Source organism: Akebia trifoliata, unplaced genomic scaffold (assembly GCF_017979445.1).
Source record: "Akebia trifoliata isolate Shusen 1 unplaced genomic scaffold, ASM1797944v1 Contig00318, whole genome shotgun sequence".
NCBI lineage: Eukaryota > Viridiplantae > Streptophyta > Magnoliopsida > Ranunculales > Lardizabalaceae > Akebia > Akebia trifoliata.
In genome coordinates, this window is record NW_028236965.1 from 25,998 (window position 1) to 42,310 (window position 16,313).

The 16,313-nt window shown below is 33.8% G+C and overlaps 1 protein-coding gene across 1 annotated transcript; it reads right to left on the minus strand.

Annotated features, from left to right (window-relative positions):
• Positions 1-2,586: 2,586 nt before the first annotated feature.
• LOC147381636 (DEAD-box ATP-dependent RNA helicase 53-like) lies at positions 2,587-15,830 on the minus strand. Its single transcript, XM_086430138.1, has 8 exons — positions 15,434-15,830; positions 9,750-9,877; positions 8,724-9,135; positions 7,665-7,763; positions 6,476-6,700; positions 6,083-6,244; positions 4,391-4,963; positions 2,587-2,870 (listed from the first exon to the last, which is right to left on the minus strand). The coding sequence occupies exons 1-7, from the start codon at positions 15,737-15,739 to the stop codon at positions 4,433-4,435; spliced, it is 1,863 nt and encodes a 620-aa protein (XP_086286264.1). The 5' UTR covers positions 15,740-15,830; the 3' UTR covers positions 2,587-2,870; positions 4,391-4,432.
• Positions 15,831-16,313: the final 483 nt, after the last annotated feature.

The following is a 16,313-nucleotide window of genomic DNA, read 5'->3' on the forward strand; positions in this document are numbered from 1 at the left end:
CCTTTTTCAAGACCTTGGATCAAGTTTTTAAAAAAAAATCGATTTTTTTATTTATTTTTAATCTGAAATTTTCAAAGCAACTTAGAGGGTTGTGGTGTTGGATTGCTGAGGTGGTAATCCATTTGAGCAAAACGATCCTTAGTAAGGTTCAAATGTTTACTAAGTTAGTTAAGAAAATGTTTCTCTTTTTTAGTTTTGGGAGTGAGGAAATAACATTTGGAGGTGGAAAATATTTTCATTGTAATTAGAAGATCACTTTGGATGGAGAGTTGAATTCCATGCAAACTATAAAAGTTGTAAGTCTCAATTCCCAGTTCTTAGGGATGCAAACAGATGTGGTTAAGCCAACGTCGAGTGACAAAATGCAAGCCGAGCTTGTCCCATGGCCCGTTCATACAACGGGCTTCGGTCAGGCCCCTTTTTTCGAAAAAAGTTTTTAAAATATTTATATACCCCTCCACATTTTGACAAATGCTTGAGTAATCCTCATGTTTTCAAATTGGCAAGATGCCCCCTTGGTCTTGGTCCTTTGATAAGCTAATGAGAAAGAACCTAAGAGGCTTATCTATTAAGTGTAGTTTAGATGCACATACATGTCACCTTAGTTTCTTTTATTTTCAGTTGTTTTATTTTTTTGACAGCTTGTAGTTGTTAAAGAGAAGGAATCTCTCCACTCTTCTATAAATGAAATCCATCCTCTCTACATGAGGTGAGGTATGGAGGATTTAACAATCTTCTGTAACATGCTTTCATTATCTTCATCATTCAACTTGCAACCAAACACATGTTCTTTGGCATATAACACCTCAACACTCTGAAGTTCAAGGCCTAGATTTAGATTATAATTAATTAAAAAAAAAATTACTTGATCAAATACCTTGGAAAAAGGACAGGGAGGCTGAATTCCTAAATTTAAAATTAAAACCCAACAGTGAAAAATTACCTTTTTTTTTTTCTCAAAAATTGTTAAAAATAATATAAACAATTATATTTATAAAAAAGGGTAATAATATTTTGAACGTTACAATAAAGATAACAAAACGAGTGTTCAACAAAAAAAAGTCAGTGAACTAAGGGTGTGTTTGGAGTCAGAGTTCTTGGTTATTTCTAATTACTTAAATGACACTCCAACTTTTGGTTTTGTGTAGGAATTCAGTCGATGAATTGTTCGCATTTGACTGAGATCCGATATAACTCCTCTATTAGTTGGAAAATATTGTCAAAGTCAATAAAATTCAACCGAATCCGTTGGGTTTTATATATTTTGATAAATAAGGCTTAATATATGATAGGATTAAATATTGAATTGTATTTGGATGGGTCAAGAAGTATAATATAATGTACGGTTGGTTTTCTATAAACATAGTTTGTGATAAAAATTATTCTACTAAGACCCTGCTTGGTACGAAGCAAATCATTTGCAAATGATTTGTTGAAATCTAATTTACAGATGTTTAGTTACATTCTGAATTTTTTTTTTTTTTTTACATTGTAAATTATTTGTATAAACCTCTTAAATCCTTCACAAATTTCAGTAAATAGTTTGTAGCTCAAAAAGTGCTCCAAATCATTTGCGGTGCAAAGCTTTTGCATTTGCAAATGATTTACATGATACCGAGCAGGGCCTAAATGAAAATTTAACTATTTTGCAAATCATCGAGGTCTTCTCCCCCTCAAATCTGATATGCAGTGAAGGCCCCCAACCTTCAAAGTTGTCTCATCCCATCCCCTTTTTTGCTCTTATTTTCGTAATAATTATGATCGTAAGGTTCCTAAACAAAGCAAGTAATGTGACCAGACAATTATAATGGACTCTCAGCCACTCTGATGATGAACTTACATTTATGATTTCATCCTTTCCACTCTGAACAGCCTCATCTCTTCTACATTCATTCTATGAACTATTGCACTTATCATAGAACAGATCTATAATTTTTTTTTTTTTTATTATTTCCAAAGTGGATATGATATCCTTGTATTTTTTATTTTTTATTTTACAAATAATGAAATAACAAGACCAAAAGATTATTGCACTTATCATAGAACAGATCACCTTTACGAGTGTTGGATGAAAACGGAGTAACACTCGTAAATCATAATCCTCGAGGCAGATCAATAGAAAAACTACAAGAAGAATAGTCCTAAAAATTATTTAGCAACAAGTATGCACAATTCGCAAAACGTAGCCAATTCAAAATCACCATACAATCTGGAAAACAGAAAAAGAAAAGTTCTTATGTTCTCAATTAAACTTGCAGAGAAAAAGAATACCTGAGAAATATTGGAGGTGGTACAACCATTCAAAGTGTCATATCTTGGTAACATGATCATCAGTGATGTGTTGGCGTTACTCAACTTTTAACAGATTTTTTGGAATGGGAATTTTCCTTATTCCATTGATGGTCATAATAGTTTGATTAAAAACATATTGAACCTGTTTAGGGCTAAGAAGAAAGTTCCAATGGTTTTAAATGGATCCATATTAGGTCCAAATCCAATTTTGCATACTTCTGAGGATGCTTCAAAAGGACAAACAAGGTTGGCTGGCTCCAAAGGAGGATTTGAAACATTAACATGACTAGGCAGTGTTGCTAAAATGTTTAAATAAAAATCAATCAAAACATTGTTGTGAACCTGTGTAATAACCTTATCTTAATAGAGAAAATCAAATAGAATTACAAAACCTTCTTGTGAATCGATACCTATAAATGTTCACCCCGTCAACTGGGTAAATGCATCAAGATTGTTTCTTTTGTTCTGAAAACCATAGCTACTCTGCTGAGCTGACTCATTCCAAGACCGGTGATTAGACTGGAACAGCGATTGCCAGCGGTCTCTGTGTCACCAGGAGAGTACCGTCACGTGTGATGCTGCATAAACCAATAAACAGTCTCAGTTAGATGAAAATTTTACACAGTACTAAAGGCAACCTTCTGACAACAATTCATTATAGGAAGAGGAAACAAACAAGTTTTTGAGCGCATCTTGGTCGAAGATTCAGTTGTTTTGGTTATTATGGCTTAGATGATGATCATGATTTTAGTCAGCTAGTTGGAATATGTGTTTAAAACAGCAAGGGAAAACTTCTGAGAAAAGGAGAATAAAACAGGAAAAAATGACATAAAAATAAATAAAAAATATATATTAAAATTATAATATATATAATACATTAGATATTTATTCTAAGTTTTCAATATATTTTTGTGCAAAAAAAAAAATGTCATTGAATATTTATGCATGATAACATGTTTCCACACATAATTATACATTTTATGATGCTAAAATAAATTCAACCATCAACATATCTTTTGAGTAGAATAAGACACATGAAAAAATTTAAAAATCATAACATCAAGATATTATCGTCAAATCCCACATTAAACAACATTTATGAACCAAACTACAATGATAAGGGTATACAAATTAACCATAGGCTTATAAAACAAACAGGTTTTTATTACTTTTTTTTTTTTTTAAGTGTTAAAACATAAAAAAAAACGTGTTGTAAACGTAAAAACAAATTTTTTTTTTTAATCATTAGATTTATATACACGCACTTTAAATGAGAATTATTCAGAAAATGGTAATAATAACAAGTGTAATTTGGAGATATCCCTCTGGGTTTTGGTATATATTGAGATAACCCTCTAGGTTTCCAAACCAATGCATAACCCCTCGAGTAACTTCACAATCAAAACCTAAAGGGTTATCTCATTGAAGATAAAATATTCATGAGTATATACCATTTTCAACCTCTAGGGTAAACAAATTTACTATAATCTTCAACCTCAGCAAAGCAAAAGCAATTACCACGAACAATTGGGGGCATTATCGAGATAGATTTATAACACTATAAGCCTATAATAGATAAAATTGTGATCTTATTTATCAATAATTGTTGGTGAGTTAATATGTAGCTCGATGTTCACTAATATGCGACCATGGACTGGACAAATTATTGATCAACTCAAGGGGAGGTCCAAAATGTAGATAACACAGAATAGACCTACTGAGTACCCTCCCTCTCCCTCCATTAGTGGTGCCCTACGTCCCTAGCCACACTTTCCCTCACCACAAGACATCTTTTTTATCAAAAATCAATAGCAGTTGGGGACACCAGAAGTGCACAAATGCATGCACAACAGTAACACTAATGCACATATTAATCATAATTAAAGTCTAATATCTTCTATTGCCACACCAACTTTTGCTAACGCCAACCCAAGATGTGTGCTAATTCTTTGGTGATTTACATATGAATTGGGATGGCGTTGGCAAAAATTGGTGTGGCAATAGAATCTCATATTTTAACATGTGCATGTAGAACCCCACAGAAGCAGATCAACTGCACATAAGAAACACAATTAGACATGGTAAAATTGCAACCTACCAATGATTTAAAGCCACCAGAGAGTCTTTGGTTTCCATGCAATCATGGCTGCTCCCTGAGCATATCAAGTATATGCTTGAAACCATCTTCCTTCCTTTCAACTGCATTCTTCTCTGTGATATGTTCCCTCTCAGAGTCATAACTACGCAATTGGGTTCTTGGATTTGCAAAACGAGTACTCATCTGCCCTGGATTCCTTGATAAGTTATTCCTTCTGGAACTTTCATAACCATCTTGCCTCTTAGAGTCATCATAACTATGTGATTGGGTCCTTCTGGAATTTGCAAAACGAGTGCTCCCCTGCCCTTGATTCCTTGAGAAGTTATTCTTTCTAGAGCTTTCATAACCTCCAAAGCGTCCTTCGGACTGTTTGAATCCATTGGAATGTTGATTTCTAGTTCTGTTACCATAGGTGTGCCCTTGAGATCCTTCATAACTTCCAAATGGACGTTCAGCAAAATGATCACGATACCCAAGGTTGCTCGCTCTTGTGTCATCATACCCCTCATAAGCGCTCTCATCCAAATCCATTCTCCTCACTTTGTTTCCAATACCATCTGCAATTTTTGGAAGCTGGTAATAAAAATATTAGCAAGATAAAACATTTTGTTAAATCTTCAACATTTTACAGAAACATTATGGCTAATGAGAAATTTAAGATCCCCAAGAAACTCATAGAAGTTTCATCTAGATAATTACCTAGCACTGCCCATGTAAAACAAGTATAAATCATATTGAACTGGAGTCAACTATTAAAATTGACCAACTTACCAATCAGTCTAGTCAAGGAGAGCGCCTTGGTGCATCTCTAGGTGGGGAGGACAGAAGGCACCGGGCAGTGTAAATGAGGCTTACTAAGGCACACGCCTCGCCTCAGTCAAAGTGCAAGGCGCACACCTCATTAAAAATTGAATAAAATATATGTATTTTGTTTAAATGAGACATTAATTTTAGATTTGATTGTACAATCTTTATATAAAAAAGGATTTATTTGAAAAAAATATAATTTTTTTATCATTAAAAATGTTTATAATTTTTCATTTTTATTCAGTCCAAGCCCATTGAGATCAGGTTAAGGCTTAATTGACTTAGGTCCAATAGAGGTACAAGCTCGATCTTAGGTAGATCATGCCTCTTTAGGACTCAACCAAGCCTGGCCTTGGATCCACCCATTAATAGCTCTAGTTGTTATTGTAGCAACAACTACACGTGTTGATGTTGGTTTTTCTTCTTCTTCTTGAAGTGCTGAATACTAACTTATTTATAGAACTCACTTTTATACATGTTATAATTATAGAATATCTAGAGCCAATCTTTCACTTTTTTATTCTTTTTAATAATGTTATAATTATATTATTATTTTATTGTGCCTTGCTTCACTCAGGCGTGCACCTCAGGCCTTTTTGCCCTTAACTACACTGTTACCAAAAAGTGTCACGGTTGTCCAGACAGGGCTCAAGTTAAGTAATACAAATGGAAAAACACAGGTCTTCTCTACGTTATCTATTACCCTGTCAGATTTACTTCATATGAAGGGTAATTCTTTCCCAATAATCAAGGAGTGAAAAGATGAAGGGGAATACGTATGCATGCATAACCTTCAATAATCTTAACATCTCAATGGAATGAATCCGTAGTGCAGAACATCCAGAATTGACCAAGTTGACAGAAATCAAAAAGTTGAACACATACCTCTTCAAATTTGAAGCCAAGATCCCGCTCGATTGTGTTGACTGCACGGCGTTGACTCTTAGTATACATAAGAACTGCGGTGCCCTTCTTTCCTGCACGTCCCGTCCGACCAGATCTATGAACAAAGATTTCAGAAGAATTTGGTATTTCAAAGTGAACAACCTGCATAGAGTTGTAAGGATAAGCTCAACCAAGCACCGGAAAGTCTAGAGATCGACGAACTATTAAAAAAATGGATATTTTTAGAGAATCTATTGCCATGCCAACTTTTTATAATGCCATCCAAATTCATATGTAAATAACCAAAGAATTAGCACACATTCTGGGGTGGCGTTAGCAAAAGTTGGTGTGGCAATAGAAGCTCTCTATTTTTATGGTCGCATGTTGCATTACCAGGTCAACATTTGGAATATCAAGTCCACGAGCAGCAACATCTGTAGCAACCAGCACACTAAACCGTCCATCTCGAAAAGCTGACAGTGTTTTGTCCCTATGTAATTGCTGCATGTTTCCATGTAATGCTTTGCTTGCAAGAACACTACCCATGGATCTTGAAAGTTCTTCAGCATCTTTCTTTGTTCTTGTGAAAATTATGCTTTTACCTCCTCGCCCATATTTCTGGACATATAAAGGAATGGTTTTAAAATGATAATTAACAAATGTAGAAAATTAGATCGAAATCAAATGAATGAAACCACAATACTGGTTAAATTAGTCAAATATATGCATTTATGACACGGATTTTCAAGGAGTTCAGGTTGAAAGGAACGCCAATGGGGAATTTTGAAGTCTAGATTGCTACACGGACCTATAGAAAAAGAAAGAAAAAAATGCCTAGTATGCGTTGCCTCGTCATATTATTCAAACAAATACAGCTTTTTTCCCGGTTGGCAACGTAGATTTGGTACCATATGCAAGAATACTTTATTTGGAAGAAAATGGAACCTTTGAGCGGCCAGCATGCACATTTACACCCAACAACGTGGAAGATGTATCAGGAACACATCTATATAATAAAACAAAACGGGTCTCGTCCCAACGTTTATCCTCACATAAGTAGGGGTTGGGATTTAATCTCTCCATGAGTCTCGAAAAATAATTTCAACTTTACTCCTTCTCTCCTCCCTTTCCAAGAATACCCCTTCAACTTTATTGTCTTTTTTTCCTACCCCCTTTCCAATAATGCCCCTCTGACTTTATTCTATTTCCTCTTGTAATTCTTTTCTAATAATACCCCTCTAACTTCATTGCCTTTTACCCTTCTACCCTTTTCCAATAATACCCTTATAACTTTATTGTCTTTCCTCTTTTAACCCTTTAAGAGGATGACCGTGCCTACGGCACGGGCAAACTCTAGTAAATCCGTATACCATGGACCATGTATTAAAAATACATTAGGAAATAAATAGAAACTCAAGCTTTCCTCTAAATTTTTAAAATATTGAATTGCACTCCAATATTTTGGAAGATGTATAAGAAAAACACACACAGACAAATATTATCATACCCCAACACACAACAAAGAATGGAAATGCAAGAACTATGTCACATAAATGCCATTCACCAAAAGCTATTCACTTACAGAGATTAGAGTGGGCAGAATATTTTCCTTTCCAGAACTGGTTGACACAACTGAGTAGAGAGAGATACCATCAGCCAACTTTTGATCTGAATCACCCACCTGCATGAAAAGAAACAATAAACAGATGCCCATTTAACATGAGAAAAATTAAATCGGAAAATATACATTTATCTTCACTATTGTAAATGTAATAGAAAGGGCTAAATTTGGCCTATATTTTGCCACTTTATTCCATTTCACGCTTTTCAATCTCTTTGGTGATAAAATTTATAAAAAAAAGAGGTTTTATGCACCAAGTAAAATTTTCAAGGGTCCCTTTAATTCGAAAATTATAGTAAAGAAGTCGAATTCCTTCGAACTAACTCCTGTTGTGCATGATCCAAAGAGAAACATCTCACAGTACGACATATTCAAGTAGCTACTGTAAGTGTGTAACCAAAGCCAATCTTTAACCACCACTCTAAAATAATAATAAATAAACAAATAAAAAAGAACAAATGTGATAGAAGGATTAGAAAAAACATTAGAGAGAGAGGAGAAGAAGAAAAGGAGTTTCTTATTCATGGACTTTTGTGGTTACTTAAATCCTTTTAGCGAGTTTCAGAAAGCAAATAGTCGAAAGTATTTATGAGAATGAAAAGAAACTCCATGCAACTTATAATCCCTTCTTGGATAAAGCTCTCTTTCCCTTCAAAAACATGGTTATTCCTTTCCCTCCAAATGGCCCAACAAACAGAAAACGGAGGTATTTTTTTAACAATGATAGGAAATGAGACCAAATCATTGATGCAAAACTACAATGGATGAGGATATGGAAGACATCTTCCCCATTAGTCTCATAAAGAGAACTGCGATTAATCACAATTTGCAACAATACCTCAGGAATTGAAATGATCTAATGTAAAGATTCTATTCAAAACATCAGACCAAGTGAAAAAGGCTACTTTTGATCGAACCTTAGGACCCCACACAGCTACATGTGGAAATGAAGCTGAAAGAGGAGGCACAATTGCTTGTTAGAATGAAATCATACATAATAATGGAGAGAAACCAACTTACAAGGTCAATTACTAAAGGATTCCTGAGAAATTTCCTTGAAAGCTCATTCACCCATGAAGGCATTGTTGCTGAAAATAACATGCATTGTTTCTTTGAAGGTAAATAACTTAGAATACACTCGACATCCTCTTGGAAACCAATAGCCAACATCTGATCAGCTTCATCCAGCACAACAAACTTGACTTCAGAAAGATTTAAAGCACCCCTATCAACAAGGTCAATAATTCTTCCTGGTGTGCCAACAGCAATGTCGACACCAACCCCAAGTGCACGAACTTGGCTCATAATTGGTATCCCACCATAGAGACAAACACTACTTAAATTTGGTGCAGATTCTTTAAACTCCTTTTGTACTTGTCGCGCAAGCTCTCGAGTAGGAGCCAAGATGAGAGCAGAAGGAACTCGTCTTTGCCTACCACACAGAAAACACAACAGATACAATGTGAACAAAGATAAAAATGATAAGTGAACCATCTTCTGCACAGTCCCCGTGCTCACCAGCTGCATGAACTCACATTGAATGTATATCATAAAAGAAAGCATTAGAAATAAGCTTGCAAAGAGAAGCTAAAAAAAATATATCAATTCATATTGCAGCTCAGTAACAAATAGCCTAACATTTATCTTCGCATTTGTATTGTCTCTCTTTCCCATGTGATGCAATTTAATTCTTAACTGAGCACACAGTTGAGTCAAAATTAAGCTCAAAGGTTTGAATAATCCACTCAACTGGTGTTCATCCAATTCATAATTGAAAAGTAGAATAGAAAAGGCAAGTTCTCTATTATAAACTGAATGTTGGAGTGCAAGTCATATAATGAAAGTAACCATTTTTTCGGTTGACCTTTTAGGGAAGGTTTCAGGTTGACCATCTAAGGAAGGTTTCATGAATGAAAGTAACCAAAATTGCTTTCCATAATATGATGGATATGTAGTTAATCAAGAAAGGGTGGAAAGATCAAAAAACCAATAGGAAAGGTAACTATTTAGATATAAGAGAAGAGAGAGGGGGAAGCAAGAATGGACCTGCGAGGACCACGATGTCGAATAATTTTATCCAATATGGGGATACCAAAGGCAAGAGTTTTTCCAGATCCAGTAATGGCTCTTCCAATCATGTCACGACCTTCCATGGCTGGATCCAACACTGCTCTCTGCATATGAGGGTAACAAATTCAACAGATAGATATGAGACGCCAAATTGAATATATTACTATTGCAAGCAGCATGTCCAAAAATCGATTATACAAGGCTTCAAGAACAGACTTGCATGGAAGAATATAAAAAAGTGCAAGGTATGGAATTCTCTATTATTTTAACATTTATGTTCACAATCTTGGTTACACAATTGTACCTCATTAATTAAAATTGAAATGCCGAATGGTGCAGCAAAATTTCTATTCTTTTATGATTAAGGAAGAATTTATAACAAAAAAACTCTATTGTTTACATCATTGGCAATGAGTCAACAATTTCTTTAGTAACTTCAAGTGAGGTTTATATCTTGGTTTCAACATCAAATTTTGTATTACATAGCTAAATATTAGTAGTAGGGAGTATAAATGTATAACTACATAATAAGTCAGGATACATGTAGTACGTTAGTTTTTAAGATCACGGTTAGGATTACAAAAAGTCAAGTTTGATAAATTGCTTGGAAATAAAATCTTATAAGAAAGATGGCAAGTAGTCAATTTCAGATGGAGAAATGATTTACCAAAATGCATGATTTGTTAGTGCAACAAGAGCAACACAAGGCTTCGAATGGTAAACGATGAACAATGATGATCGAGAGAAACTTGATTTGAATGCATGAATTATCTTTCTCTTGTGCTTAATGAATGAAGTAATTTTTAATATTGTAGGTGAGAAAACAACAAAAGACTTGTGAGAAAAATTAGAAAATTTGTATCAAACAAGGTCTATCACAAATCGGATTTTCTTGAGAAGAAAATTATATTCCTTGATAGTGAAAATAGGTACAAAGGTCTTAGAGCACTTGAAAGAATTCAACATCATTTGCCAACTTGAAGTATCGGGATGAACATGAAAAATGAGGATAAAGCAGTCACACTGCTTTGCGCATTATTAGAATCTTATGATAACCTTGTCACTACAATGAGCTGCAGTAAAGAAGACTTTTAATTTGGATTAGATTTGTGATGCTCTTTTTAGCTCTTTTTATTGGTGAACTATGAAAGAATGCATCTTTAGGGTTCTCAGGAGAGTCAAAAATGGAAACTCCAATATTAAGAAGTCGATCAAACAAGCTAGGTAGTTATTTAAGAAAACATACAAAAAGTAAGTCAAAATTTGGATCAAGGTCAAAATGGCCAAATGATAAAAAATAAAAATAAAAATACATGTTCATTTTGTTGCAAGTTGGGTCATGTAAAGAAAGATTTTTGAAAAAGAAAGAGTTAGGGCAAAGGCTCAAGCTCAAGTAAGAGATGGATAATGGAAGCAATATGCCAAACCAAAGAAGAAAGCTAATTAAATTGAAAAATCTATATCCGTGTTAATTGACGATGATGTGCCCATGGCTGGATGCAATCCTACTTTCTATCAAAATTGGATTCTTGATAGTTGTTATTCACCATATGTACCACCACTAGTCTTGGTTAAATTCATATGAGTTATGTAAAAGTAACTTGATTTTTATGAGAAATAACTCAAGTAACAAAACTATTGGAATTGACACGGTAAAGTTGAGGATGTTTGGCGGGATGATGAGAGCACTTAGAGATTTTTAGCATATACCAAACCCAAAAAAGAGCTTAGGCCTGTTCGGTTGAGCTTCAGGAGCTAGTTTTTTTTTGCTTTCAAGCCAAAAAAGTCAGATGAATGATGTTCGTTTGGGCTTTTTTTTGCTCCCCTAGATTTTAACCGATGCCCAAAAGTAGCTCCTAAGGGAAGCCACCCAAGATAAGCTTCTTCAAATGACTTTTGCGAGAAGCCAAAAACGTAAAATGGCTCAAGTGTAGGTACCAAAATACCCTTCATCTTTAATCAAATTTTCAACCAAACTTAACCTTAAAAAATTAAAAGAGAGTACCAAATACTTTCATCTTTACCAAAATACCCTTCATCTTTAATCAAATTTCCAATCAAACTTAATCTTAAAAAATAAAAGAGAATTACCAAAATACCCTTCATCTTTAATCAAATTTCCAACCAAACTTGACCTTTAAAAAACAAAATAGAATTACCAAATACAATACCCTTCATCTTTATCAAAATACCCTTCATCTTTAATCAAATTTCCAAAAGGAAGATTACCAAAATACCCTTCATCTTTAATCAAATTTCCAACCAAACCTAACCTTAAAAACAAAAAAGAATTACCAAAACACCCTTCATCTTTAATCAAATTTCTAACCAAACTTAACCTTAAAAACAAAAAGAGATTACCAAAATACCCTTCATCTTTACTACCAGGACTAAAAGCAATTCATCATCACTACTTTAATACCAAAACTCCCTTCATTTTTATGTGAATGTTGGATTGTGTATTATGCAGGTATTTTTTTTATCAGAAAAATTTCATATGTCCATTTTTAAGAGGAAATGCTGCATATATTTTGATAGAATTATAAAATTTATAAATTTATTTAAATTGAAAATAATTATTTTTATAATTTTTTAATATAAACTTATTATTATATATAGTGTAATTATATATTTATTAAGGTATTTTGATCATTTTTTATGCATTTTAGGTGCATTATCAACATTAAGGGTATTATGGTCATTTTACTAGAATCCAGCAATAAAAAGCTATCAAACGAACTTCAATTTCTGACTTATGTGCTTCTATAATGAACAAGCTTCTACTGGATGTAGCTTTTCAAGCTCTGGACTTTTGCTTCTTCCAGAAATTGACTTCTGTAAAGAACAGACCCTTAATTTCTCATTTTGAGTTAGACTCAAATGTTATAAATCCACGAGGCAAGATAAAATTCTTAAAATCTCTAAAAGAACATTAGTTGTAATGAAAGGTGTTTGGGTTGGAAAATTGTATAAGTTACTTGAAGAAGCAGTGGTAGAAGATGCACACATAAGGGGTGAGGATAAGATGAGTTTCGAATTTGGTTATGGCATCGAAGATTGAACCACGTGAATGAATAGATTATAGTAAAGTCATTAATTATATAATAGGAATACCATTGGTTATTAGTTATTGGCTATTGGCCTTTCGGTTTAGTTCTGAAATGAGAACCTTAACATAGAACCAACCGCAACTTGATCAATTCTCCATTTTCTTAAATAAACTGCATCTCTATATAAGCCTTGAAACGAGAAACGAACCAAATTGACCAATTCTCCATTTTCTTAACCTAGAACCGAACCACGTGTTCCATACCAAACCAAACCAGCCCAAAACTATCGATTTGGTTCAGTTCTTAGTATGAACCGAACCAAGTTACACCCCTATCTTCAACCACCGTTTCTTCAAGTAACTTGTACAAGTTTCCAACCCAAACATCATTTACTAAACCAACGCTCATCTGGATAATTAAATTATTTTCCATCAAAGCTAAGTTACTTTTACATGGTTCATATGAATTAAACCAAGATAAATGGGGGCACATCGAATAACATCACAATCAAAAAGCCAATTTGATCAAAAGTAGGATTGTATAGTCAAGAATATTTTATCTTCAATGAATTTTGATGTAGACTCGTCATCTTGATTAGCATTCTATTTTGGTTTGGTGCCTTGCTTCTTATTACTCATCTCCTTACTTGAGCTTGAATTTCGCTTAACCCTTTTCTTTTCTAACAATATTTTTTTTAAATGGTCCAACTTGCTATAAAACCAATATGTATTTTTGTCATTTGAGTTCTTTAGCTTTGGTCGAAATTTGACTTAAGCCTTGTATGATTTCTTGAAAAACTACCTTGCTTATTCGATCAACCTCTTAACATGAAAGACTCCATCTTTGACTTTCCCGAACTCCCTAGAGATGCATTCTTTCATATTTCACCAACAAAGACACTACACACCAATTCTAAATCAAAAAAATTATCTTACCTACAACTCAACGTAGTGATGTGGTTATCATAAGATTCAAACAACGTACAAAGCATTGTGACCAATTTATCGTCATCTTCCATTTTCACCCTGATACTTTCAAGATATCAAACGGTGTTGTTAAAACTCATTCAAGTGATTTGAAATGGCGAGACCTTTGTGCTTTCTTTCATTTTCAAGAAAATCCAATTAGTGAGGGATTTTGTTTGGTACAAACTTTATAACTTTACCCAGAGGTCTTTTGTTATTTTTTTACCCCACAATATCAATCAATACCTCATTCAGTAAGCACAAGCATATGGTAGCACGTGCCAACAAATCAAATTCCTCTCAATCATCATTGTTCATCTTTTCTAACTTCTTTCCATCAAAGCCTTGTGTTGCCCTTATAGCAGTAATAAACCATGCATTCAATTTTCAAAATCTTTATTCCTATCAGATTTCTCCATCTCAAATCAACTAATTGTCATCTTTCTTGTAATATTACTTTTACAATTAATTTATCAAACATCTTGCATACAAAACCCTTTTTACAAGAAAAAATCCTTTTTATAAACTGTAATAACTACTTATAACATTCTTTTAATTTCTAATAAGCTTACATAAACACCATCTTAAAATACCCCTCCAAAAATTTGGAAACACCCATCATCCCTTTGAAACAAAAGATGTGATTTTAAATCACCAACCCCAACAGAAACTTCCACTTTATCAAATGGGACGATATGTGGTCATAGAACAAGTTATACTATATGGGGAAAAACTGTAACTTCTCCCTTCAAGTGGTCATGAACAAATGCACATTAGAGATTTCTTCAAACAATCTTAAGACCCAAACTAACAAACTATCAAAATTCCCATAAAATCATCAAAACCAGCAAAGAACAATGTCTTTAGCTTCACACAACCAACCATTAGAACTTCACAAACTATAACTTCATTTACTGGACGAAATATTAGCATAGAAAAGATAAAATCTTTTAAGACCCAAACTAACAAAATATCAAAATTCAAATAACATCATAAAAGCAACAAAGAACATTGTCTATAGTTTCACACAACCAAAAATTAGAACTTTACAAACGATAACTTCATCTACTTAACAAAATGTTAGCGAAGAAAAGATAAAATCTTTGTTTAGAGAGCTGCTATCGGCACCCCAACTTTTTTGCTTATTACACCCCAATTTTCTTAAATTATTTATCACACCCCAATTAAAGATTAAAACACATATTTACAACATTACAAGGTTTTAGCTAAAATTATAATCTCAACATTACAAAACATATTTTTCCCAAAACGTGGGCAACTTATGTCCAAATTCCGGTTTCGGTATACTGTTCATTTTAATTCCCAAAACATGCATTTCGAGTGAATTCATCACTTTTATAATCAATGAATTCGCTTGTATATCTACAAATTCCTAGATATTGAAAGTGACAAAACTCATTAGTTCTTAGGTTATAAAAATAACGAATGCATGTTTTTGGGAATTAAAATGAACAATGTACCAAACTCGGAATTTTGTCATATTCAGCACAAGAAATGGAGATTCACCTTTCACTTATTTTCTTTATTTTTAATTGGCTTGCAATAAGTAAAAGATGGGGTGCCAATAATTTCACAAAACCAACGACCAAACTTCAAGTGGAAGAAAATTTGAAGAAGACCATACCTGAATGGGGAAGAGTTGGGTAATTCCTCGTCGAGAGAGCGCGGAGACGATCTCTTCCGATATCCCGAGTTTGGAGATATCAAGAGGGTTACCTCTTGTGGAAGAATCGAGGCCATTCGTTTCGGTGGTGATGGGGAATCCAACCGAGGAAGAGGAGACATGAAAGGTGGACCTACGAGGGTTGGGGTTGTTGGAGATAGAGATTGAAATTGGGGAGAAATTGGAGAGGAGAGATGGTGTGAAATTAGGGTTTTTGTTGAGAAATGCTGTTGAAGGTAGAGGAGAGAATAAGAGGAGCGTCGCCATAAGAAGAGGTTGAAGAAGAGCGAGTGAGGATTTGATTTTTATGGACGAAATGAAATGTACTCTTAACTTCTCCCGCCCAAATAAAATATCTTTGTTATGTCCAAAATAAATGAAAAATCTCTTTACTAGATTTTACCTGTTAGGGTTTATTAAACAAATGGATGATCCTCGAGAAATGATTTGTGAATCCCTATGGGACATTCAACAACCTTATAAAAATTGATCACAAATGAAAATATTTAAAGTGCATGTCACCTTGAACTACTAGAAGCACTTAGTGCAAGAATATTATCACACTCCCATCTTCTAACACAAATCCTTAGGTGTGATGTGCACATGATCTCATCACAAGAACACTAACTCATTGACAACTAATTGGACATGCTATAAAAACTAATCGAATTTCCATGATTTCGAGAATTATCTCAAAGAACGATAATATTTTTCATCTAATGATAATATAAGAATAAAATAATAAATTTGACATAATAGTTATGATCACGATCAAAAAATATACATACACATGATCAAGAAGTGACTTTAAGATGTTTATATATACCAAAGGACGCACAAT